The sequence below is a fragment of the Ictalurus furcatus genome, chromosome 16 (assembly GCF_023375685.1).
Source record: "Ictalurus furcatus strain D&B chromosome 16, Billie_1.0, whole genome shotgun sequence".
Classification (NCBI taxonomy): domain Eukaryota; kingdom Metazoa; phylum Chordata; class Actinopteri; order Siluriformes; family Ictaluridae; genus Ictalurus; species Ictalurus furcatus.
This window is the reverse complement of record NC_071270.1, coordinates 25679676-25707657: the sequence shown is the minus strand read 5'-3', so window position 1 is coordinate 25707657 and position 27982 is coordinate 25679676. Positions and strand designations below refer to the sequence as shown.

Here is a 27982-nt window from a genome sequence, read left to right as displayed (position 1 = left end):
AATTCAGACACCTTCCCATTGTGCCCTTCCAATTCGCTGTTGGATGCAGTTTTTAAATGTAAACTGGCCAGGAAGCAGACAATAAGGGTTGTCTATGACCTACTCGGCATGCATGATTTGTCGCCCCTAGATCTCCTTAAGAATAAATGGGAGACAGACGGGCGAATCAATTTCTGATCATGATTGGCGCAAAGTAATCCAGGGGATTTTCTCCTCCTCCATATGTCTCAGACATGCAGTTGTCCAATTTAAAATTGTTCACCGTCTGCATTGGTCCAAAGCTAGACTCTCGAAGGTTAATTCTTCGAGAGAAGAGACTCTCGAAGATTAATTAATTAATTAATTAATGTTCTGGACATGTCCAAAGCTGTACACATTCTGGCAATCTGTATTTGAGACTTTCACTGAGATTTTGGGAAGAGTAGTACAGTCATCCCCGCTTATTGCGATGTTTGGGGTGAGCCCAGAGAATACTCCTTTTAGATGGTGTGAGATCAGCATGATGTCCTCCTGCACTCTCCTGACCCGGAGATTAATATTGTTTAGATGGAAGGATCTTGCTCCACCGGTGTATAGTCATTGGGTCAGGGAAGTCATGTGTCATCTTAAGTTGGAAAAGATTAGGTACACTGTTAGGGGAGCGACTGGGAAATTTTACAGAATCTGGCAACCTTTTCTGTTCTTTGTCAGAGACATGGATGCTGACAGTATTGTTTTGTGATCATTATCTATAATTTTATTTCTTTTGCTGTCTTCTTTTCTCTGGTGGTTTGGCTTTATAATATGTAATATGTATGTTCTATGTCTGGCACTGGGTGGGGGGTTTGTTCTATTTGTTTGGTTGGTGTTGTATGTTTAATTTGAAAAATGCTAATAAAGAAACCTTGATCAGAAAAAAGAAAAAAAGAAAAGAGAGACTGATGAAGGAATGACTGTTTGTAGCTGCTGTAACGTAAGTGAAAACAGGAGCGAACTTCATTCAAACGCTCCGCTTCGTCACACAGCGTTGTCGCTGGATATTTTCGTCTAACAGCGCGACACGGAGTTTTATATTCCTTACGTTTATCTTGTAAACGATTTAAATAAGAGCATTGTTTAATTTTCCAGTTGGAAGAGATGAACCTTCTGCACACAGGGAAGACCTTATCTTATCTTGAAGCTGAAGAGGCTGTACTGTTGAAATATGACAGCTTTTCATCCCCCCGAAGCGTGGCTTATCAAAAGCAGGAGTGATCTAGTAGAACTGGATCTCTTCTCTGCTTTTGCCGTCTGCTATCGCGCTCAGCCGAATAGCCACGGTGTTTTACGAGAAGAATGATATAACGCTAGAACTTTGGCAGGACAGAAAGTTTTGAAGCAGAGCTTCAGTAACACCATCATCTTCTGCGTGCTGTAACGTGCAGTCTCGCAGATGATTTTGACTCTGATTAAATGCCACAGATAGCTGAGCAGAACACAAAATGTCTCCTGTTTGTTGATCATGGAAGGTTGTAGACGTGTAGTTTTGGAGTTTGCTGGAAAATATTAATTACTGCAGCGTTTTTTATTTTTGTTTGGTTTTTTTAACTGTATGATGAACTGTTGCGTCTGATTAATCTCTCTGTACTCACATACACCAAAATATTCAGATTATAGTGATTTATATATATGTATATTTATACCACAGCACTGTTGGATTCTGATTGCTCAGAAGGTGTTGGTTAATTTTCTCTAACAGCAGCTCGGACAATAGCGCAGGTTTATATTAATGCACTCTTTCTAATGTTATTGTTTCTATAGTAACAGCTTATTTGCAGGGACTCGGACAGCGGACTCGCCGCATAAACATTTGTAATCGTTGATACGGTTAAGTTTTCTTTAAGAGATGTTTATTTAATTAACATTTAAGGATCGAGTCTCCAGGGTCATAGATAAAGAAGTACAAAAGATTTAACGCATTTTATTAGTACCATGTATCATTACTTTAGTAATGAAAATTATAATCGTTGACAAATTGCTGTGGTGTAAAAGGAGTAAAATTGCACTGCACAGAGTGTTTTATTACTTATATATAAAATGCGTGTGTGTGTGTGTGTGTGTGTGTATACATATATATAATGTGTGTACCCATCTATCCATCCAACCATCTATCTATTCATCAATCACGCTATCCATTTATCCATCCATCTGTCTAATCATCCAGCCATCTACCCACCTATCCATCCATCCACCTACCCATCTATTCATCTGTCTATTTATCTATCTGTCTGTCTGTCTAACCATCGACCTATCCATCCGTCTATCTGTCCATCCCTGATATAGCGAGGCTTTTCTTTCTTTATTAGAGATGCAGAGGCTCTTTACTGTAAATATATTCATTGGTACTGTTTTGGTCCGAGTAAGACATTCAATTTAGAACGGCTAGTTTGTGTTTGCTCAGTGCAGTGATTTTGAGATCACTCATAAGGTTCTTTGTGAAAGCATTTCGGCAGTACTTCCTCTCCCTCACTGCTGGTCACTCTCTTTAGAGCAGGTGTGAAGATGTGAGCATGTGTGAACAATGTGGGATATTAGGAATGCCTCACCAGGGAACGTTTGCATTAAAAGTGAATAAACCAACGCATTCTGGGCCTCAGCAACCACATGAATAATAACTTCTAATGGCTTCTCTCTGAGAAAAGATCACCCACAGCCCAGCTCGAGTGTGCTCCAAGGGACGGCTTTAATTTCCAAAAGGCCCGCTGAGAGTTGTGGTTAGTCTATTAATATTCATGATGGAGCTGCAAATGTGTTTTTGTAGCTTTGCAACATTGAAGAGAATTACTGTCCACATGCAGGCTTCCAATTAAAGAAAGAAATGCCTCGCTGAATCGGGGATGGACCAGTTGATGGATGGATATATTGAAGGTTTGATAAATAGATAGATGGATAAATGGATAAACTGATAGATAGGTAGACAGATGGGTGGATGATTGGATAGGTGGATGGATGGATATGTGAATGGATAGATAGATAGATAGATAGATAGATAGATAGGCAGAATGACTGGTAGATAGATGGATAGGTGGGTAGATGGATGGATGATTGGATAAGTGGATGGTTGGAATAGATAGATGGTTGGATGGATAGATCGTTAGATGGTCGGATGGATTGTTTGGATAGATATGTGAGTGGAATGATTGATGGGTGGACAGAGATAGATGGATGGATGGATAGATCAGATAGATAAATGGATAAACAGAGGTATATTGATGAATGGGTGGATACATAGATGGATGGACAGATTGATGGATGGATATATCAGTTGTTAGACAGATAGATAGTTGGATAAATGGATAAAGAGATAGATAGGTAGACAGATGATAGGTGGGTAGATGGATGGATGGACGATTAGATAGATGGTAGATAGTTAGATGGGCAGATGGATGGTTTGGATAGATGAATTGATATATAGATGGATGGATAGATAGATGGTTGGACGTATAGATAGGTAGATGGTCAGATGGATGGATATGTGGATGAATGGTTAGATGGACAGATGGCTGGATTGATAAATAGATTGATTGATTGGATAGACTGATGGATGGATGGATGGATAGATCTAATCTATAGCGCAAGCTAGGCTAGTTTGTTAGCTGACTGTAGCTAGGATTGGTATGTGTGTGTTATGGTTACAGCGTGCACTCTGTCACTTAGGGGTTTTTTTTTTATCAGCACAAAAAAGTTTGTTTGGCCTGTGATTTATAAATTTTTTTGTAAAAAAAACAACAAAACAAAAAAGTCTGACTGTCCAAGTTATAAGTTCTGCAAACTGTTTGAATTTTATTTTATAAACCCATACAAATCCTGAATTGATGAAAAGCTTTGTAAACGTATCTGGCATGACTTTCACACAAAGCTTTATTCGGATGGGAGTGTGATTGAAGAGTGTGTGTGTCTGTGTGTATGACGGAGCAGACGGCGATGCTGATAACTGCCGTGTGAATTCAGTCCGAGTCTCCTCCTTCTTCTTCTGCGCTGGTGGTCAGACTGCACTCTGACGACCCAAACAACAGACTCGTTTGTTTTTTTCCCCTGGGGGCTCGGAATCCGCTCAGCCGACATTGGCATGGTTTCCTGCTCTGGGTGCCAAGGCCAGTGACTGATCAGCAGGATACACACACACACACACACACACACGTATTCACTCTCCACTGTCTGGGTGTCTGTCTGGCTCGGCAGCCTTTCTTCCATCTCTCATGACATTTGCTATGGAGGAAAAAAAAAAGATCAATGCCTTCTCTTTTCTTTTCACGCTCTCTCTCTCAGGTTTCTTTAAGTGTACAAAATAACCGCTCTGGGTTATTTCTTGTTTCATTTGGAAACTTCAAAGTGGAGGCTGCTTAGCTGCTGTGTCGTTTCAACCACATGTTCGCATGCCACACCAGCAATATCATTTACACTGTTGTGTTAACCTTCACGCGTTCTGCGTAGGAACTCCACATCGGATTTAACATCGGATTTACAACGCTGCTGCGAGTTATCACTCAGTACAGCCAAGGTCTAGTTTTTTTCCTAAATAAAAATGGCAGATGAGTCAATCAGTATCTGGAATGATTGACAGTTGCATATGTGTTGCATACACGCTGATATTAACCGATACCCTTCAGGCCTCGTCCGTCAGTGTATCTTGGACTTGGCTAACATTAGTCAAGTATATAGTGAATGTCAGTTAACTATTTATGGTGACCACCAGGCGCTTTGCCCTCCCAAGTATCTCGTTGTTTCCGTAAAACCCCCGTAGGTACATATGCTCCGGTTTCTTCTCCAGACAAGTGATTTGTGAAAGGACAATATCTACAATATATTGCGTTTTTACCCCTCCAGAGATTGTGCCTATTCCTCTTCTGGGTTTGGATTTACAGTATTTAAGACCCATCCTTACGCTAAAGGAAAGATCCTTGATGTATAGTCTGCCGAAAACTTAGGGGACTTGGTTACTAAGGACCCAGCAGTTGAAACTCTACACTCTCAGTCTCTGGGGTACTTTACCATCACCGTCTGCCCCTTTTTGCCTTGTGGAAGTTGGTGTTGGTGGTGTGCACCATGATGTCTTTTCAAAGGATTCAGATCCTTGCTTCACACACACACACACACACACACACGCACATATGCAGGCACAACCCCGTGACCTTGCTCCCCCGTGACCGATAGTGCTGGGTTGTGATTTAGAGCAATAATAAAATTACCACGTCTCTGGAAGTAGACAGGGCACCCGCAACATCTGGCTCTAATAGAGTTATGAGTGATGGAGATAGATGCTCAACACTTACTCGTGAGGCCGCAGAGCAGGACTGACCTGTTTTCCTCTTTGTCTCTGCCATGATTTTGGTTTTATCAAAGCTGTGGATTGTTGTCTTGCATCTTTTTTTTTTGGTTCTCCTGTATGATTTTGAGACGTTGGGCTACCGATCATAAGGTTGTGAGTTCAAATCCAAGCATCACTGAGCAAACCCTTAATGCATGGTATCAGTGCTCAATGCTTGCTGAAATGACGTGCTCTCTCTTGACATGTGAAAGTGTCAGATCGATATCGGTATCAGTAATGATGCCTCCTCTGTGTATTTACCTAAAATTTAAAGATGGAGTACACATGGACAGCAGCACTGATTTCTTCTCCTCTCGTCCAAAAGGCCTTGTCCGAAGCTGCACCAAATTTTTGGATTTTCTCTCTAATTGACAATTAAGCCTATTACACCACACAATGCACTGCAATCACTTTTAAACTCATTTTTAAAAGTTAATTTATTTATATATATATATATATATATATATATATATATATATATATATATTTAACAAAAGCTAACCACGTAACGAGCTTAATATAACTTTATATAACTTGTTGACCACATTGGACTCCACATTGTCCAAGCATTCTGAGAAAAACCTGGAAAGCTGCTCATTGCCATCAGGCACCATCTATTGAAGAATGTCTCTCAGGAAGTTGGAATTCTTCTCTCTCGCCCGTCGTGAAAGCTGCGTTTGAGACATGCAGACAAAGGCCATGTTGTGTTGTGAAGGAGGGTGAACTGTGACAGGACTGTCTGTCTGGCCCAGAGAGAAAGCGAGCCGACCCAGACGCTATTGTGCGCCCGTGGCGGGCAGCCTGACTCGGCCATTCTGCGTAGAGTGAGAGAGGTCACCACTCGAACCATGTGGATCGGCACTGTCTGTGCTTTGGATGCGGTGCCCAGAACCACCCGCGTAGACACCAGGTGGACCTGCGGCCTAAAATAATAATATAAATGTGGAAAAGGCTAGACATGAGGAAACAATAAATTTGAATGAATTTTTTAAAAAAAGTTTCTATTACTGATCTGTAATCAGTTGCCAAGACCAAAAAAAACAAAAAACCTGTGAATCCAAACTCAGTTATTCAGCCAACCTCAACTGTTGAACATTCACAGGATGTGAGCGCTTGTTTGGCTTTGGTGTGAGTAAAAACAGTCTTAAATAGCTTTTAAAAAATGTAAGAATTTGACTTGATATTGGATGTAGAATGGAGGCTGCAGTATTTCTGTGTTAATAGTCTTGGGAAAAATACCCTTCGCAAATAGAAACTTGTGTGCTTATGAGACATAAATTTCTTTTTTTTGCACCATGTTGAAACGGTGCCACGGAATTACAACTCGCGAGACTCTGAGCTTCCCGGAAAGTATGAATTGAAAGTTGAACAACAATTCTTTGGGTTTCTATTAAAAGCTGGAAGTGGTGGCACAACTCCAGTGGTTTCCTCACAGCTCCATGTTTCCTGGTCTAAACCTGACCTCTGGTTACTCTGAGTTTCTGTGCGTGTTCTCACCATGTTCATGTGGGTTTCCTACGAGTTTTTCCTCCCACGTTCACCTTCCAAAAGCATTCCTGTAGGTTGATTTAGCTATGTTAAATTGCCCCTGGGTGTGATCGTATGTGGCGTGTATGTTTTGAACTTTTCCCCGTCTTACATACTTTCGAGGGCTTTCAAGACTCGTCCTGCTCTTCTTGTACATTTTTTTTTTTTTTTTTTTTTTTTTTTTTTTTTTTTAAACAATGAAGTCGTAGTGTTATTCTTCACGTTAAATAACATGCACTATATGACCAGAATGTGGACACCTGACCATCACACCCATATGCGGTTCTTCTCCAAACTGTTGCCACAAAGAAGGAAGCACACAGTTGTATAGAACGTCTCTGTGTGCTTAGCATTACAATTTCCCTTCACTGGAACTAAGAAGCCCAGACCTGTTCCAGCATGACGATGTCCTGTGCACAAAGCCAGCTCCATGAAGACGTGGTGTGTGAAGTTTGGAAGAAGGTAGAAGAACTCGAATGTCCCGCACAGAGCCCTGACCTCAACCCCACTGAACACCTTTTTGGGATGAACTGGAACTGGAGTCTCCTCACATCAACATCAGTGTCAGACCTCAACATCACTAACGCTCTTGTAGATGAGTGAAAACACAGCCACGCCCCAAAATCTAGTTCAAAGCCTTGTCAGAAGAGTGGAGCGTATTGTAACCGCAAAGGAGGACTAAATCTGGAATGCAGTGTTCAACAAGCACACATGAGTTTGATGATCAGGTGTCCACAAACTTTCGAGAGAGCTTGTTTAGAGCCAATTGGCAGGCATTGGTTTGCGCTCTATGGTGTTCTTGGTCACTTTTCAGACCATAGGCAGCTCCGTATCCTTCAGGAAGAAGTTGGAACCCAGGTTTGGATGAAGAATTCCACACTGTTACCCGTCGGTTTCATTAACGTCTTCAAGTCAGGTGAATGACAGCAACTGTTTCCTCCAGAAACAACTGGACTGCATGCCCAATGTCCCAGCGTCTTTAAACACATCACTGCTCTTTTGGCAACTATTACTCTGTTCAATGAGATGTATTTAAACTAATTTAATTTACTTGTCTTGGGAGCGTGTCTAAACAGCAGCACTTTGGATGCATCTGTCTACATGTCAGAAAACACGTCAGGGTTATATCTCCGCGCGAGAGAAACTGGGTCAGCGTGTAAGGAATTCTTTCCCAGAAATGCCAGCGTTGCAACAAAAAAAGTCCTGAAAATCGGATTACACTAACAAGTGCCACCAGCTCCCGTTCATGTATGTCGACATTTTAACAATTTCAACGATACCTGTGAAGTGCACAGAAACCTTTTAACCACATGGAGGTAGTTCGCAGTAGTATTATATGAAGCATGTGGCTCCAGGTCCTGTTAAGTGTAGGAAAAGGTATTTGAAAATCCAGCCGACTTTCCCGATAATGTGTTTTTAATGTTCTGGGACGACGGCCTTGAATAACTGTCTGAATGAGTTATGAACTCTCCAGACATCACTGTAACTCAAACGCTTAGTTATGTAACAGCACACTATCGTGCATCATGCTGGTATTACTTATCACTGCTTTGTGGATGGTTTTTTTTTTGTTTTGTTTTGTTTTGGTTTTTTTTTTGTTCTCATTCATCAAAGAGAAAGAAAGTTCCAGGTAATCTTGACGTTGACCATTGATGCGCCTGATTAATAAGCTTGATCATCCTGAAGACGTTTAGTGCTTTCCTGTGTTTATGTATGTATGTATTTCATATTTATAACTGGATACCTCCTTCCACATGGTCATAACCATTACCTACGGCAAACGTCGTTTTCATTTACAGAACACACAACAGGAAAACGTCTCCGTGTTGCTTCGCAACGTGACTCATTTTTATTAATTGAAAACCAGTCCACATGTAAATCTGATACTCCGTTTGGTGAACGAGCCAAACTATATTGCGCTGAAAGCAGGAAATCAAGCTGACTCGAATAAAACTCTCTCTGGATCTGGTTTTCGTTATCTCTGACCTTTCGTTCGCCTGCATTCTATCTTAACTATGTTCTTCAAAACTGTTAGCGATTTCTCGACTATGAAAAATCGTACTGACGCTTATTTTTTTTTTTTTTTCCCTTCTTGACTACGATGGTAAGTTGTAAAGGATGTTTAAGCTTTAAAAGGCTTGATGATGCTGTTCGTTTTCATAGAATATAATGTGATGTATAACCCAGAGCCTTGTATTTCAACATTCTGCACTTGTTAGTTCATGTATACATGTATACCTGTTGTTGAGAAATCCATCGTGTATACAAGGGGAAAAAAATCACTAAAACTCTTTAAATAAATAAATAAAATAAAATAATAATAATCATTAAAAAAATAAATAAATCAAGATCTTGATGTTCAACTGGAAAGACGCTTTTAAACCGGTTTATACCGCAGAAATGTTCAATTCTGGTTTTTGAATTCGGCCAGGTTTATATTAATATGCTCGTTATGGTTTCTATAGTAACAGCTCATTCACGGGGAATTTTAGTCCACAAATTGATTGGAAGATGTGTTGTTTAACAACTAAAAACCTGTACTAGTTGATACGGGGACGTTTTTAGTTAGTTTACGCTTTGCGTGTTCCCGGTTGCGTGTCGAGCTGCAGTTTCTCTTTTCATAGAGAGGAAAATAAAACGTTGGTCGGGTAATGACTGTTTATAGCTGCTATAAGATAAGTGATGACAGGAACTAACTTGTTTCATGGAATTTCCACGACACTAAACGTAACTACTGTATAAGACGTATGATGCCCTTCATGGAAGCTGACGAGTTGCTGTGGTACAAGAGGAATAAAACACTTCAGGAAAAGAAAATTGATCCCTTGTGAGGTTATTTTAACAGTAACTATGCTTCATATGCTTGGATTATTTTCCTATAACAGCACACCCCCGAGTGTATTATCCCTTACTCATACAGCTTTCATGGCCTGAAATGAAGACTGAATTGAAGTACTGACACTGGTGACATGTGCAGAGCATTACACTTGGAATCTGCTGTGAGGAAATCACATTTAGCTAGCAAGGTTTAAGACATTAGACGATAATACGTGGCTAACCACATGCCTATTGATATTGCATTGATTATAAACTTGGCCCCTTTTTTCATTTGCACCACTCTTTCATTTGCGCCAGATCATCGCCTGCAGCGAAGGAATTGGCAGGGATGTTTAGCGCTGATACCTTATTTTACATTCGCACCATAGGGGTCTTGATCGAATATGCATTTCTCCATGGTTTCCATGTGGTTGTCTTCTAAATGGGTTTGGCTGCAGGAGCTATTGTCTTTAAAAGAAAAAAAAAAGAAGACTTTTTAACGTAGATGCCTTAGAACTAGACTTCCAACTGTTATGTCCTGCGGGGATCTTATAAAATATAGAGCGCAAGTTCTCGGACTTCTCGGCAGTCTTAGATTATTGTCCTAAATATCCCAATGCAGATCGAGATGCTCCTATGCCAGTGGTTAAGCAATAGCTCCATGGACGGGACACGTACGAGAAAACATATAGTCACTCTGCTTGGCTAGCACATTTTTGTTTTGAAACATGAAGAGGATTTTGGCCAAAGCTCCAACTCATGAGTTACTTCATCAGGAATGTTGCTCCTCCGAGAATTCCCCATCAACGGACCTTTCTGCAGCTCCTCCATAAAATATTGTTCCGTGTACGTAAATGAAGAAATCCAGGATTTGAGCAGTCGTGGACAGCTCTGTGGTTTGCCTTGAAACGAATCTTAACACGTACTCGAGCCGCAGGAATACAGCTAGCCATACCACAAGATTCAGGATTTAGACCTCATCATAGCACAGGGACGGCGTTAGTTAAAGTAGTAAATGACCTACTACTGGCCTCTGATCAGGGTTGTGTCTCGCTGCTTGTGTTACTCGACCTTAGTGCAGCTTTTGATACTATAGATCCTACTATTCTCCTTGAGAGATTAGAAAATGTTGTTGGCATTAAGGGAACAGTCCTCTCCTGGCTCAGGTCTTATCTGACCGATCGTTATCAGTTCGTAGATGTAAATGAAGACTTCTCCACGCATACTGAGGTTACCTTTGGAGTTCCACAGGGTTCTGTTTTAGGCCCACTGCTTTTTACATTATATATACTACCCCTAGGACAAATTATTCGTAAGCGTGGAATTAGCTTCCACTGTTATGCTGATGATACACAGTTGTATGTTTCAGCGAAGCCAGAGGACAGACAGAAGCTTAGTAAGGTTGAGGATTGTGTAAAGGACATTAGACGTTGGATGCTTATTAACTTCCTCTTACTTAATTCGGATAAAACAGAAATACTATTATTAGGATCACGTGTAGCTAGAAGTAATCTTTCTGATCACATGGTTACTCTGGATGGACTTTCTGTTTCATCATGTGCAGCAGTTAAAGACCTTGGAGTGATTATTGACTCCAGCCTATCATTTGATGCTCATGTAGATAATATTACTAGGATAGCCTTCTTTCATCTCAGAAATATTTCTAAGAGAAGAAATATATTGTCACTACATGATGCGGAAATACTAGTTCATGCATTCGTCACCACTAGATTAGATTACTGTAATGCCTTACTGTCTGGATGTTCCAGTAGGAGCATAAACAAACTCCAGTTAGTCCAGAATGCAGCTGCTAGAGTCCTAACTAGAACTAGAAGATACGACCACATCACACCAATATTATCAATACTGCATTGGCTCCCAGTGGAATCCCGCATTAACTATAAAATACTTTTATTAGCCTGTAAAGCACTAAACGGTCTCGCGCCACAATATCTAAGCGACCTTTTGGTTTTCTATGATCCGCCACGCCTACTTAGATCAAAAGATGCAGGCTGTTTGACGGTACCTCGAATAGTGAAGGCTACAGCAGGGGGAAGAGCTTTCTCTTATAGAGCCCCACTGTTATGGAACAGTCTTCCAGTTAGTGTTCGGGACTCAGACACAGTCTCAGTGTTTAAGTCTAGGCTTAAAACGTATTTGTTTACTCAAGCCTACCATGAATAGACTTTCTATTATACTAATTCCCAGTCCTAATAATCTTTTCTCTCCCTCTCTCCTTCTGGCGAGCCACACACGATTTTATGGAGATACTAGAGATCCAGATCCTTTCTGCCTCTGGATGGAGCTCAAATCTTCTCCAATTCCAGACTGCTGGGACTACGGCTGCTCCTAAGGCCAAACAGACTTCATATAAGTCAATAATGAACTTTTTCACATTATCTGTTGTTACCCAGATGAGGATGGGTTCCTTTCTGAGTCGGGTTCCTCTCAAGGTTTCTTCCTTTTTAAACATTTTAGGGAGTTTTTCCTCGCCACCGTCGCCACTCAGTGGCTTGCTCAGTTGGGATAAATTCGCACCTTTTAATATCTGTATACCGTGTTGATATTTCTGTAAAGCTGCTTTGAGACAATGTCTGCTGTAAACAGCGCTATACAAATAAAATTGAATTGAATTGAAGCTACGTAGGATCTCTTGACTGCCAGCCTAGTGGTTTTATTTAGGGATGCCTTAATACCATTTATCTTCTGGACCTAATACGTTTGAGTGCAGTTTGTTTATTTATTTATTTATTTTTTTGTATTCGTCAGTACCTTCTTGGTGTTAATCAATCAGTGATGTCACATTGATGAACATTTTATTGATCTCGTTTTGTTTCGCCGGTTTATAAGTGGCCATGAAAATCACACACGTGCTCCATAGAGCGCGCTAGCTAGCTACACAAGTTAGCGTGGAGCAAATAGAATTGCCGTGGAGAAGACCGGGTTGTTTTTCAGTTCTGTACAGCAGTAAGTAAAGTACGTTTTTGTTTTCATTGCGTCGGAATCCCTTAGACGATGTGTCCTGCGTCGTTTATTGCTGCTAGCGAAGAATTCCGAGTTTTATGTTGATGATATTTTTATCAGGTTACTTGCTTTGTAGGAAAATGTGGTAGTTCTTCCTGTTGACTCCTCTGGTTGAGAGTTTGCAGTCTGCTGTTCTTTGATTTCCATCCTTAATCATGAAATGCATCCAGATCGTGGTCATTTCCTGTTCCTTAGCGTGATAGTGTACACATCATATAGTATTACCCGGTATCGAATGCAATTAAATATCGAGTGAAAGTAAATAAACACGTAGATAATCCAGCGTCGGTACGGATGCATCCCTAGACTTGTTCAGCCACGAGAATGACTGTGTAAGGAAATCGTTCTTGCGGTTCTACAGCTTGGTAGTGGTTCTGAACAGAACAATACCAGTCATGTAGAGCAGAGCTTCCTGCTCTCATGCCACTGATCCAACTCATGGAGGACTTGATGATAATTAGCTCATGATTAGCTGATGAACTGATCTAGCTGAGCGATTCCCAGCTCAGTCCTCAGGGCTCTTCAGCCAGTCCAAATGTTTCTTCCAATCCAGATCCCAAATCAACTGTGCCAGATATTCAGCACTTAATTACCTGATTTAGGTGTTGAGAGCAAAAACATAATGACACAAAAATGTAGAAGTCCTTTGGGTGTTTCTGCTGAGGCAACCATCAGTCTAGTGTAAGGTAATTCACTGGAATGTCAAGGCTGTCCAAGCTGGAGTTCCTGACATTAATTATCCTTTAAAAAAAAAAAAAAAAGAAGCAGCAGGAATACATGGTACACACGGCTTGGAAAAATTGGGAAGTTGAATGTTTCTGCTGTTGCTCCGTGTGTGCGCTGTGAGGTAACGAGCCAAATCAGTCATGAGCTATAATTTCATTACATCTTACAGGAATATAAAAAGAAGAATACTCAGCGCGTGGGTGGGCTGTCTGTGTTCGCTACGGTCTGAAGTCCTGGTGGATTTCAGATGAATGTTTTGATCGGATAGAGAGCATTACGTCTACACGTGAGCTTGCCAGCGGGTCACCTGTCATCACTCGGGGACACGTTGTGGTTCTGTTTGTTGATTTGTTTAGCCTTGGTGTGTTTGCATATGGAGTAGGTTATGCGGTTCTTAAGTATGATGGAGTGGATCTTCTAAATGTACATGACCGCACGATTAAATGCCACCAAAATCTGAGTTTTTACTTGAGGGACATAGACTGGGGCAAGCTCACGAAACAGAAACCAGCATCGGGCAAGGAAATAACAGTTGATTTGCTTCAAGTTAACAAGAGGAATTGTTGTGTATATACAGAGATTAGCTACGGGTTTCCTGACTCAACATTGCATCATGAAGACAGGGGAAAGCACTAGCCCGGGCTCCCTGGACGATTAGATTTCAGATTCACAGTTGCCCCTTGGGTAGGAAGGTAGGTTCAACAACCATCAAAAGGACGGAAAAAACACTGTTATAAAAAAATGTAAGAAATTAAAAGAATTCATTTGATGTGAAATCTAATGTTTAATGCACTTTGTGGTGATGTAACTATAGTACACGCCTTATTATACTGATTAATGAACATAACCAAGTGATGGAATCAGGAATACTCGATTACACTGACAAAACCAAACACGATAAATTCTAGCCCAAATCTGTCATAACTCTCCTGCCGCCACCTCACCATTAAACAGAAAAGAAAGATGCTAGCAAGACTCGAATAGTATCTTTTACGTGTGATGCGAGGACAGAACTCCACATCTCCACAGGTGGGAAATGAATCTGATTTTCCCAGTACGCTGATGGCACAATCATTGTAGGTCTGATTTCCCAGTTGATACACAGTATGCCAGAATTACACTCGTTATACTCCGTCCTTAGACCCTAAAAAGAGTGTAAATGCACACAATGATGATGTCATGATGTCTTTCCGTTGTACGTAGGTATAAAGTTAAAGTACACTGCTCTATTTATAATGCAGTCAGTAAGTTATTGTGAAGGTTTCATACACATTAAATCCTGACTCTTAAATATCTTTTAGAGCGGAAGCTGCTGATTTTTATTTAATATTAGGTCACGCACTTGGAAGTCAAATTTTTCAGAGAATTTTTGAGCTCCCAAGTGGAAATTTCAAGTTTGGTGGAGGTTGTAATTACCATAATTTCATCATGGCATGAACACACGATTGGTACAGTTGCAACATTTCTAAAGGTGCCTGAGCTCCCTCTGCTTCTGAACCTTAATGACCAGGAAGTAGAAAACGTGACCAGCTTTAGGCTTTAAATTGGAAAAAATGTTTGTCCCAACAATCTTCTTTACTGGCATATTTACGTTAAAACATCTAAAACACCAGTTTTTCATTTCCTGGCCACTTTAAACCTCAGCCGCTCAGCTCAATTGGGTAAAAGTGTCTTGCCGGACATTTCACTATTCATTTAAGATGTAATCTGTAAAATGGTGTGATCGTTACACCGATAAGTAATTTGACAGATCAAGAAGACAGCATTTTAAAAAAGTGGCATTGTTAAGGTGTAAGGTTTTGGATTTGGTAAAACGGAGTACACACCATGACATTTTAAACACCTCGGTGTCCCACTAATGCTGCATTTGAAAAGATTTGTGCCACGGTCATCTCTGGGTTTCCACCAGAGCATCAGTTTGATGATCAGTGATCACTCCAGCGTATCTCGGCGATCCAGCTGCTCCAATCTCTAAATGTTCATTTCAGCAATATGAAATTTGCTTCAATATTGCTGCAGATGTGGGTTTTTTTTTTAGCCAGGTTAGCATTATTCGCTAAGTAGTATTGACGGGTCCGGGCTGTCTTAAGTTCCACCGTGTTGTCTGAATTTGATACTGTTTCGCTGTGGGATTGAGCAGAGTGAAATACCAATTGGTTACATGCCATTCTTGAAGGACAAAAGTAGTAAATGCTGCCTCATCACATCTCGCTAGAGACTCACTTATTTAATTTGCTGGAAACAAAATGGCTGGCTTGTACTTGTAACATCCTTCCTCTTGGACAAGTAGAAAATCCATGCTTTAAGTACGAATCACTGTCTGTAAAGTATTAAAAAAATAATAATAATAAAATAAAATCTGGTTGATTTTTAGTTCTCCTAATCCTTATTGTCTTTGACCTGAATTAACGCTAAAGCTGTTATTTCTCTGACAGTTTGATCCACACTCATGTAACTCATAGTGTAATTTTTGGCTCATGCACCGGTTTGCGTCAAAGCCCATTTCAGCAAGACCTTGAGTCCATTCCTCAGACATTAAGCAGCACAAATTAGGCCGTTCTTTTTTAGATACATGAGGAGAATCGTCGCCAGCCTCTGTGCCCTCTGTTACTCTGGATGTCTCCAGACGGTTTATTATCAAGGAGGTGACGACAAGCTGACGTTTCACTGCTTCATCGTTGGACAGGCTCGACATTCCGACATCCCATCGCCTCCTTTTCGTCTCGGTTCCTTGTTGCAGTTTGGCTTTTAAGACTTAAATGTGTTGCGCTCAGACAATAGACAAGCACGTCTGTCCTTTCCAAGTCTTTTCAGGATTGTGTCCATTTGTAGCAATGAAATTTCACACAGGGAAATCTTAATCAACATTCTTGGCATGATAGAGGAACTTTGCCTCAAAGGATGTTTTGTTTGATTATTTTTTTCCTCCCCCAAAGGGGGCTCTCTCTCTCTCTCTCTCTCTCTCTGTCTCTCTCTCTTTTGGGATGTTGTTTGTCCATTGCCTGTCAGTACATACGGGGGTGTTTATGAGAATGCAGGACTGACGTGATGCTTGTGTACCGTGTCGGGAGTTTGATGGAGCCGGGGGCATGAGAGGCCGGGGTAAGGAAGTGTATGCTCACTAGGCCCTCTCTGTACACGGGGGAGAGGGTTTGGAACTGCACCAACCAGGCAAGGAGATGACAGGCCCACTTCCAGAATCGCAGCCAAAGCACGCAAGTAGTGTGTTTCTCCATCAGCTTGGTGTTTCTGCCTTGTCTATATCCAGTGCCTTGGCATGCAGTTTGTTCTGGGGTTTTTTTTTTGTTTTTTTTTTTAAACATGGGTGGGATGAAAAGCTTTGAAAGAAATTCACCAATATAAATACAAACCCCCTGCAAAAGCGTGAAAGATGTTTATTGTATTACCGAGTCAGCCAGAATATCGACTTGGTTACACCATAACCTGAGAAGACGTTTCCAAGCAATGGGAGGAGTTTTCCTTGTTTACCTGTATTGTTTTGCTTGTTTATTTACGGTTCCCGGAGGTCAGAGAGGTCAAAGGACAGGATGGAAGTGTAAAATTGTGTAAATTTGGAAGCAGAAAACTTAGGGTTGTTGGTATAAAATTGAGGTCTTTATATCCTCTCAAAGTATAACTTTTGTTGCCTTTGCAGCCTTGGCTTAAGCGAATTGATTTCCAAACAGGACAGGCCTATTATTGCTTGTACTTGGCTGTTCGGCAGATATTCTGCAAAAACAGCAACGTTTTGTATTAAAGGCCAGAACTTGGTCTTTTTGTTCTTGGTTGTTGCGATAAACCCTTTGATTGTGCGATCATTCTGTGCAGACGATCACCACCTGGTTGCTCAACACTTCGCCAGGCATGTTGCGTGGCTTTACGGCGTCATGTTGCGACATTCGTGGCGATGGTGTCCAATAGCGTGACGTGACGTCATCGGCGGTCATTGGGACGTTGTGTCTGATTTGATCACTCCGGCTCTATGAGGAATCTGCAAGTCATGTTGTTTTGTTGTTTCCTTTTTGCCTGTTCCGGGAACGCTGGGAATGAGATGCGAATACTCCCTGGATGTGATGCCCGTCCATCGCAGTGCACCATGCGCATGCACAAATTCATGTTCATTCACACTCGGGGGTGGCTGCCATGGTTTTGAAAAAGGTTTGAGAAAAATGGAAAACCCAAAGGAAACCCATGCAGGCACAGGAAGAACATGCAAAACTCCACACAGGCAGTGACCCGAGCTCAGGATCAAATCGAGGACCCTGGAGCTTTGAGGCAGCAATGCTATCTGCGATACAACTGTGTGCAGATTGTTGCTTCCATCAACAGCAGCAATGTACATGCAAAATCGCCACATCTCAGTTTAGGGTAGGAGGTTCAAATGATTTGGTGCTGTTCTGGAGTTGATGGAAGGTGTAACCAAGCAAAGAAGTCTGTAACGAACTCATTTTGGTGGTTCACCTGCTGTTGCAGATCATCTCGCCAATTCATTATGGGATCGATGTGTTGGTGATCGTGCAGGCCTGTCAAAGTGTCCCAGTGTTCCATCGTACTTGGCGAACAGCACACTCTGTGTCATCCTGGAATGTTGGGGTGTCAGCGTTGTGATATTCTTGAACATGAAGCTTGAAAGTTAACTTCAGAAAGTGGACAACAATCAGACCGTACACTTTATGCTAAATGATATTTGCCAGTGTTTTGCTGTTGCTGGGAGTGACTCATATGGTAGCTGTTGAATATGAGATTTTTTTGGATTTGCCAAGGCTTTTATTCTTGAGTAAGCCATGGAAGAAGGAGCAAAGTTTTGGATTTGTTGTCCTTCAACTTTCGACCAGCCGTAAGCTCGCGTGTCGGAATATTACAACCCAGGGAATATTTAATACTGCGGTTCCTTAATAGATCCACTGTGTATTACCTCAAATTTGGCGAAGCGCTCCGTGTTTCTGCAATCCTATTCTTTTTCTTCTTCTTCATCACCTCTCTAGTGGCTTTGTGCTATGACTGCCTTTGAGCAGTATTGCCAAAGCAGTTAATGACAATTGATTCGACAAATCACTACTCATTAACTTTCTCCCATGGTCTCTCCTCTCATGATCTCTCTCATGCTCTCTTTCCAGCTCTTTCAGTTTTTTTTTTTTGTTGTTTTTTTAAGTAGACCGACTTGTGCTGTTTCCAGGACTTGCTTTTGAGTGTTTGGCGCTCTCCTTACTTTTGCTGGTATACCGTGATCTCTTTATGGCTGAGTGCCTTGTACTGGAAACATTTGTACTTTCGTAGGATTCAGGTTTTAAAGACAGACTTATTACAATGGCTGTGTTTTTCTGAAATGACACGCAAGCTGTTATATGCAAGTATGTTTGGCGTCTAAATCTAAATTTTTTTCAGATTGCGCAATCCAAATCCTAGAAATCTTTTTTTTTTTTTTTTTTAACGTTTGCAGTTTAGCTCTTACGAAACAAAATACTTGGAGTGGTGAAGCGGCGTTACGGTTACTACCATAAAGTTCCTATAACAACACGTTCTGAAGAACATCCTTCCATTTTCCATACCGCTTATCTTACACAGGAGCCTGGAGCCTATCCCAGGGAACTCGGGGCGCAAGCCGGGGGACACCCTTTACGGGGTGCCAACCCATCGCAGGGCCCAATCGCACACACCCATTCCCACATACGGACAATTCGGAAATGCCGATCAGCCTTCAGCGCATGTCTTTTGACTGGGGAGGAAACCGGAGTACCTGGAGGAATCCCTCGAAGCACGCGTAGAACATGTAAACTCCACGAAACACAGGCTGGAGGTGAGGTTCAAATCCCCAACCCTGGAGGTGCGAGGCAAACGTGCTAACCACTCAACCACTTAAAATTTCTTACATAATGACAAGTCGTACTTTGTATCCATTTATAGTTGCATTTAACGCTGTGGAAAGTCCATAAACAAGTTTCCATAGCAACTCACCAGCTTCTCGTTTTTTTTTTCTCTCTCTTGACGTTAATAAGACGTTCAAACGCAGCTTGTCTTGCTACAGAGAAATCGCAGTGCATAAACTTCTCTGTATTGAAGATGTCGGAAGAGATACAGCTTTAACTCTGACTGATGCAGACCGCTGATACTGGAGGCTCCTTACATTGAATGTTAAATAAAACTTCAGTACAATTTGAACTCCTTTTGCATTTTCTTTAATGGCGTTCGTCATACAGAGATGTTACGTACACGTTCATTTTCAGGAACCAAAGGCCCATTTTTTTGGCGTAGGGGGGCATTTTTACGATTTTTACGATTTTTGCCGGTCTGTCTGAGATTCTCATCTCAAGAACGTGTGGATGAACGTTTGTAGTATTTATACGGAATTATCACTGTACCCAGCAGATGATCTGATTAGACCCTGGAGTCGATCCAAACAGTGTCAAAATCACAGCAAGGTCAGATGTCTGAAATAGTTTGTTTTCCAATGGCTTTCTTCCCGTTTGAAGTATTTTTAAGAATATCTCTAGCGTACAAATTAGTACGATGAAAGACTAGACTCGGTGGTGGAGACGTCCTCCTCATCCACGTCTTTGGCGTCGAGTTTGACTTGTTTGGAACTGGAAAGGTTTACATCCAGTACTGTCTGAATGTATTTGAGCAGCAGGGCTAATTCTTTTGTTTCACCTATGCACTCAGGGTATAGGACATTTGGGTTTGCGCTCAAACGAGGAATTTGAGACGACCGATCGGCGGGATTTCGGCTTTTTATTTACTGATATTTAACATCTAGACGCGTTAAACGCTTTAGAACATGGCGCCTTTGGTAGCAGACCACCCAGTTTTCTCTAACTACCCCTTCCGTCTCTTCAAACAGATCAAGAAATATTTTGAGCTGGAACCTTTGGCCCGGGGGAAGAGCTGGTTGCTCGAGGGAAGCACGGTGGACAACATGGACAGTGTAAAGGAGAGCTTCAGCCAACTCATCAACCTGCTGGAGGAAAAGGACCAGGAGATGGGCAGGATATGAGCTGGGAGTTTTCTCCCAATCCCAGCATCCTCCACTCTGGACAGTACAGATCTCCACCTCACCACAGGCGAGAGTGTGCGTGCGTGCGTGTGTGTATATGTGCGTTTGTGTACGTGTGTGTGTTAGTCTGACTCCAACACAGCAGGCTGAGAAGCATACGGATTCACACAAGTGGGGTTTATATCGTATATATTCGAGGTATGATACGTTATAAGGTTCTTGGCGTTAGTACCACAAGTACCCGACAACCTGACTGTCGATTCGCGTCGTCAGTAAACACGGTTATATGTTATACATCCTGTGTAATACACACCTAGTTGCACATTGCTACATAACTTATAAAGGTAAACACTTTTCCTGGTATGTAGAAAAACTGGATAGTTTTTCTTATGTAGATTCTTCTTTTCTATTTAGTGTGTGAATGTATACGTGTGTGTGTGTGTGTGTGTGTGTGTGTGTGTGCGAGATGAACGTTTGTACTTTAAAAGCCTTAAAGTATGTGATTTTTTTTTTTCTCCAACCAAACTACAGTGACTTATTAAACTATAAAACAGTCTTAAACAGTCACGGCTGTGAAAGTTACCACTTTATCCCTAAAACCACCAACTAAAATTCCAAGATTCCGAGAATACCGGAATGCCTCTGCATGTCTCTCTGGTGTAATTGTGGGAATCATGCATTGTTCCGGAGGATTGTTTGAGGTTTAGTGATACGTTTCGATGCTGTTTTTCTGTTGTTGTAGTTTTTTTCTTCTTTTTTTTTTTTTCTTTTACAACCGCAGCATATCAAGACGTATCAAAATGTTTTGTCTGTCGGAGATCCGTCGTCTCTCTGTCCCAGTGACTAATCACGGGGATGAATCACCGGAGCGGCGTAGTGCCAGATACGATATCGTGATCGTAGAATTATGAGGTTCTGTTTGAGTTTTCAGAGCAAAGTTTTGACATTCCGGTTACAGAAATGTGAAATGTACATTGAGCGGCTCAACGACAACTACATTTTAATGTAACTTTTAAATTTGCGTTATCAAAAATCCGAGGTAGACTTCTGCGGTGTTGATTTTTCCGATTTTTTATTTTTATTTCCCCCTCACGATTTTTAATCATCCTGAACCGATTTGGGGTTTAAGGAGAGTAGGCGAGGGTGTAATAATATTACATAAACATAACAGTACTTTTCCGAAATAACCCTTGTACAAATCGGCTGTCTGATCTCCGTGTGTTGTCCACGCGCAAAAGGTCTCTGAGCGTATTTAATCACGTTTCAATCATCATGCCCGTTAACTTCATTCGTAAATTGCCTGTTTCATTGATTTGCCTGTTTCAAAAATGTCATCGATTTATTAATTTTTTCGGCTTCGAGTGCCGTCCGTTTCGACAATTTTCAGCTGAAATCGAATAAATACAGCTAGATATAGCTACGTAGATATAGTCAACGATATACTTTTCTAGTGTTGGCGAAGTCTTGGATACATCGATTAGATTTTAAAGATTAAAAATCCCTCTATGTGACTGCGAGTATGAGAGAAGGCGAAGTATGAGAGAAGGCGTGGCTTCCAGGCAGTGTCCATTAATATCGGAGAGTTCCGGACGCTTGCGCGACCGTCAATCATTCCAGATTCGTACGTCGATCGGCTCCCGTTTTATCGGGGAGAAAAAGACGTATTTTTGAGTGATGATTCGTACGAGCGTACTCCGATGGTACGTTCCGGAGCTCCTACGTGTAATGCACAAGCGTAATTTCTGAATGATTTTGTAAAATCGGCGATTGCAGTATTGTACGGTAAGTTTTTATTACTCTACATCTAAAGATAAAAGTCACCTTCTCCTCCGAGAGGCTTCGAGTCTTTTGAAAGACAAGACGACAAAGTGATGAGATTTCTCAGATAGAACCTTAATAATCCCGAGGTCACGATGCGTCAACGAATTCGCCTTCGCTTTTCTACGTCTCGTTAGATTTCAGTAAATTTTCTTACTGTTGCCTCTGATTGTAAAGCGCTCCTATACTATTCTCAAACCGTCAGTAGTGCCTCTTGTTTAGATGGAGTGTCCTTCATCTAATCCATAATTTTTTTTTTTTTTTTTTTTTTTTTTTTTTTAAAAAAAAGCTCCGTCTCCTTTCCCAATGTCAAACTTGAGTGCCAATCCAATCGCTTCCCAATCCATGGTGTTATTCCTGTGCCATTAATTATGCTGTCTCTCTAAAACCAAAAGAAATCCTGCTTAAGCCCTACTGAATCCTGGGACATCTAGACTTTGTAGCATACATCCAGCATTTGTACCACTTGAAAACACTTTAATTGGCACCTGGCCGATTTAGCTGCCTTTTTATAATTCATACAATTTGTACATTTTGTTACAGATGATTCTCGTTTTTATTTTAGGTTTTGTTCATTTTAGTTTGTTTTTATTTTAGTTGTTTTTGAAGGCCATGTGCCTGTCTTTGTACTGGAACAAATCTAAATACATCTAGAACGTTTTAGACCGTGACGGCCGTGATGTCGGTCGCAAACTGTTAATTATGTGTGTATATTTTATATATATATATATATATATAATGTAATTTATGCATAATTTCCACTGAGCAACATGAACAATAAACAGCTGAAGTAGGAGAAAGGATTAGAATCTGTGATGTTTGATGTTTTATCATGAAATGTTGTTAAAGAAAGGTTTGAAAAATGTTGACGACAACTCGATTCGATTCTTGCGGATGCTTCGTACTGCCACGTTAGTTTTCTTCTTCTTTTTTTTTTCTTTTTTTCTTTCTCTCTCTCTATTTTTTTGTGGTCAAATCAGTAGCCCAGGATAAACAGCTTGAATGTCCATGCTGTCTGGTTTGGTTTATTTTTACCCCGTTTGTTTCTCAGGTAGCGCAACAGAAAAGCGTTTGCTATATTTTCCAGAGATCAGAAATTCGAAATCCACAGCCATCCATCATTGAGAGCTAAACCTGGTTGTGCTTTCTGTCGGTCACAGAGACACTAGCCAATCACGATCATCGTTGAGCTCATGTATGTGGAAGAGGGCAGATAGCGCTGTCTTCAGAGAGTGTTACACAGCATGAGCAGTATTCAGAAAATACACTTGGCTTCACGTGTCTCTGAGGAAGTCTTAAAAAAAAAAAAAAAAAAAAGGTCTACTATGCTACTTATCGACTTTTGCAAAAGAGAAAAAAGTTTTCATTTGCTACGTATGCTTGTGGAACTATACTTACGAATCGCACACGACGTCGGTCAGACGTAGCGGTCGGATTCATTCGAGCGCGCTGAATGACGGACGCTATTGTAGTCCGCCTTAAGGTCATCTATAATCTAGTGTGCTCCAAAACGACGACGAAATTCGCATATAAATTTAAAGATCAAATGTACAGCCTTTTTCTACCACCAATACGGATCAACAATTTTGATGACATCATTCTGCACTTCAGTTTCTGTCCAATAAAATGCTCTCTACAATCTGAAGTGCCCCGCCCCCGACATTATAACAATCTGTCGAGTACGGCTTAGCCAGTGCTGTGAGGTAAGCTAAAAGCTATTGGTTATTTAAAGAGGAGGAAGAGCCGCCACTCGATATGCCCCACCCTAACTTCCTGTTTAAGTGGAAATTACTTCGACACATCGAACAACGCTTTGTGTTTCAAGGCACTTCACTTCATGGGGACTTTAAAGATATCCAGAGAAAGTAAAGATGCTAGCCAGGGTCAAATCATATCTTTGCCAACGCACAAGACCAAAACATTGGCCAGCGATTTGCTGGCGGCGTAAACACAATATAAAACTCTTCTTTCTGTGCGTATAAGGTAATCTTATACACATTATGTTTCTCTTGGGTGAGGAATAACACATTCAATCTGGTGCTGTTATCGGACGTTTAAATGTGTACAACACTATACTAATAATCTAGAGTTTAGAGGTTGTTTTTTTCAACATTCAAACGGGCTAAAACTTACTTGAAGAACTCGGCAGTAACTATAGTAGGTTTTATTTACGGGTTGTGATTTCCAGCCGTGGCTATGCTTGACGTTTCCTCAGAGTCCCCGCACCCCCGACTTTGAGGAGAGGAATTTACCGCTTTGGGGATTTACCTTGAACCCAAAATGGCATGTTTTAAAAACTTTAGTCTTAATTACACTACGGGTTCGGATATTAACGGAACAAATCCTTTCACTGACTACAGACACACTAGAAAGCCTCGACGCACTTCCTCTGTCCGTTCTTAGTATTTAATGGTCTCATGAGCTTACGTTTACTGATTTGTGCCTTGTTCTGTTAATCTGGGTCATCCTGATCTCTCTCGCTGATGACTCAGATGGAGGGAACCCTTCGCCTCTAGGCTTCCAGAGCCCTTACTCTCTCAGGATTTCCTCTCTTGCCGATGAGTCATCTACGTTATGGGCTTTATCTACTCGGCTTCCTCGGGTAGGCGACACCGCACGCCGTTTCTCTTCATTACCGTGTATTTAGCTCGTAAAATCTGAAGGTTACCGCGCTCTCCATGCGCTGATTTATCGCTAATTCACAGAGCAAAATCCGTGGATCGGCGGCTCATCTCGAGCGAAAAGCCTTCCGGACGCGTCCTTTTTTTCTGTTCTGTGCTGTCTGTCGGGGGTTTTATGTGGAAAATGTGAGCGAGCGTGCGTGCGTGTGCGGGAACTTCTGACCAAGCACGGTCTGTCCAATATGCGTTCTCTGGAGGGAAAAATAATCCCCCAAACAATACCATTCGTGTTTTAGGTTCTGAATAAATCAAGTTTTTAGTTTTCATAAGTACGTCATTCGTCGGCTGTAAATGTTCAGACGGGAGAAAATTTTACGCATCGGGGTTGATTGGAGATCCTTCGTCTGACTCTTTAGTCAACCTGCACCGTCAAGCATCAAGCCTCAGACTAATATTAGCATGCAGACGGATGATCACCTGGGATTAATCCTTAAACTTGAACCATGTCTGGAAAAACTTCACAAAGCTGTCAGAAGATAGAAACTTTAAATCTATTCTCTCTCTCTCTCTCTCACACACTCTTCAGTGTCAGTATGGCAGCCAGAATTGCGTTAATCATCTTAAAAAGGTCTCCTCTTTGCTCTCCATCACACCTGTACAATAGGATGCCGTCAGAGTTTTTTTTTCCTTCCTGCTTTAAATGAGTTTCTTCTGTAAGTCTGAACTTTTTTTAATGGCGTACAGCTGATCTGAACGAAGTGGATATAAACTTTTAAAAAGGGGTTGTTACTTTGAACGATTGTGATCGAATCGAAATGGCTGACCTTTTTAAATCCTTAATGTTCGGCGTGCGTATGAAACACACCAAAGCAGCGTGGACTCATTTTACGACGAGCCGACGTTTAATTGAAGCGCGCGTTATCCGATGGAAGTGCTCGACGTTGACGTTTATTAAGAAGAAGGAAAAGCGGAGCACGCGATGCGTATACGATGCGTATAATCTGCGAAGCGGACGTGGGAATGAAAAAACGAAAATGACGTACTCGTAAATCCTACATCCGAGACTACGAGGACTACAAGGCTTTGTTTTTTTTCTTTCTCGTCCGTGTGCGAGTGCAAATAAATGCCTTTATATGAGTTATGAAGTTAGGAAAACCCACCAACTTGTTACACGCGGTCAGATATTTCCATAGGACCCATGTGGCTTTCTACGCTTCCCCGAAAACGGAAAAATAAATCAATAAAGTACTCCGAGTACTGAGGGATATTAAACCGAGGCCTGAGTAATGCGTGTGGAATCCGTGGCAAAAAAAGAAATAATCCTTTGAACCTGCATACATCAAAAACACGGATGGTCGGAGACGGACACGGAGACAGGGAGAGAGACTGTTTTGTCTGCAAAATTTTCAATATGCCCCGAAGTGGATTTCATATTCTATTTTCAGATCCAGCCGTGCAAAAGCTGCGTGCTCAGACCTTGGCTGACCGTCGGCTCTGTCTCGTAGAGATCGACCGGCTCGCACGTTCTATTGATATCCTATCAGAGCCGGGGGACGGTGGGGAGCGATGTCTGTCTGTCAGGGGGAAAAAAACAAACAAAAAAAACACACCAAGCGCCAAACTGACAGGAAATGAACTCCGCCAGCCAAAACACACCACGCTGTTTAATGTTTAGTTGTTTTATTATTGTTTTTTTGTTTGTTTATCTTTTAACACTTTCTTGATGGTGCTGAAGGTTTTTTTTTCCCCCCCTCACCTTTTCTCACAAACGTCTGTTGGAATGTTTTATTTCTCTCCGCTGTGATAAACAATCCGTCACCAGAACCCGTCTTCCCGGCGGCTTGAAGGTCACAGGAGTTGCAGCCTGGCCTCACAGCCGCCACCATGGGAAAAACAAGCTCTCTCTCTCTCTCGCCCTCTCTCTCTCTCTCACTGTCTGACTGCCATGTCAGCGTTTTCATTAACGTAGTTATGGAGGGCGCCTTCCATTTTTCCAAAACACGCTCAGACACCGAGACTCTGATTACAATCTCTCTGCTGTGGTAATCATTTTCAAATATGATTACTCTCTCTTTTTTCTGTCTCGTTCTCTCTCTCTCTCTCTCTCTCTCTCTCTCTCTGCCTCTCTGTCAGGACACTCTGAACCACGGACGGCTTGTCTGAGCACAGGGGACAATAAATAAATAAATAAATAAATAAATAAATAAATAAATAAAAGATGCTTGGTGTTCAGAGATTAAAAACGGCTATTATTACTGTTGTCAGTTATTTCCAAGGCCTTAATAAATGACACCAAAAGGCTTTTGAGGCATCCTTTTCTGCTGGGGTTTTATTTTATGTTTTTTTTTTTTTGTATTATTATTATTGAACTTTTTAATTATTATTCTATTTTTATTTTGTACTTTTTTTTATTTATTTGTTTATTTGCTAGAGATTTTTTTTTATTCTTCTATTTCTGTTATTTGTTCGTTACTAAATTATGATTTTGAATTATTATTACTACGTTTTCATCATTTGACATTTATTTATTATCTGTAATGTTTATTTTATTTTTATTAGTGATTTTATAAATCAATAAACTAATGAACTTTTTGCAATTTTGTCAGGATATCAAACAAAGCAAATGTTCACGTACTTTTACCACTTACAGATGTGTAATATCGGGTCATTTTCCTTAATAAATAAATGACTAAGTGTAATATTTTTGTCTCGTTTGTTTAATGGGTTTCTAGTTATCTACTTTTAGGACTTGTGTGAAAATCTGATGAAGTTTTATGTCGTATCTATGCAGAAATAGAGAAAAGGGTTCACAAACTTTCAAGCACTGCTGAACTTTCAACACCCCGCCCCCCCGTCTTCGCACACGCGCGCACACACCGCCACCGCCGCCGCCTATTTATTTATTTATTTATTTATTTATTTGATGTAATTTAAAAAAAAGATGCCAGGATATAATCTGGGAGGAAGTGTGTTTCTCTCTCTCTCTCTCTCTCTCTCTCTCTCACACACACACACACACACACACTCTGGAGGATCTCAATTAACTCTGTCTGTACGACTTCCTGCCAAATTAATTTTCATGCTGCTGTCCAGACAGCTCTGTTCTGGCTACTGTAGGATACCCATGGCTGT

General features: G+C 41.1%; 1 protein-coding gene across 2 annotated transcripts in view; it reads left to right on the top strand.

Moving 5' to 3' along the window:
* The window catches only part of LOC128620620 (ADP-ribosylation factor-like protein 15), a 73574-nt gene extending 46025 nt beyond the window's left edge, over positions 1 to 27549 (top strand). For both annotated transcript variants that reach the window (XM_053645828.1, XM_053645827.1), the window contains one exon: positions 20259 to 27549. In XM_053645828.1, the coding sequence (XP_053501803.1) occupies positions 20259 to 20411 (153 nt within the window). In that variant the 3' untranslated portion in view covers positions 20412 to 27549. The remainder of the gene's footprint in view (positions 1 to 20258) is intronic.
* Positions 27550 to 27982: the final 433 nt, after the last annotated feature.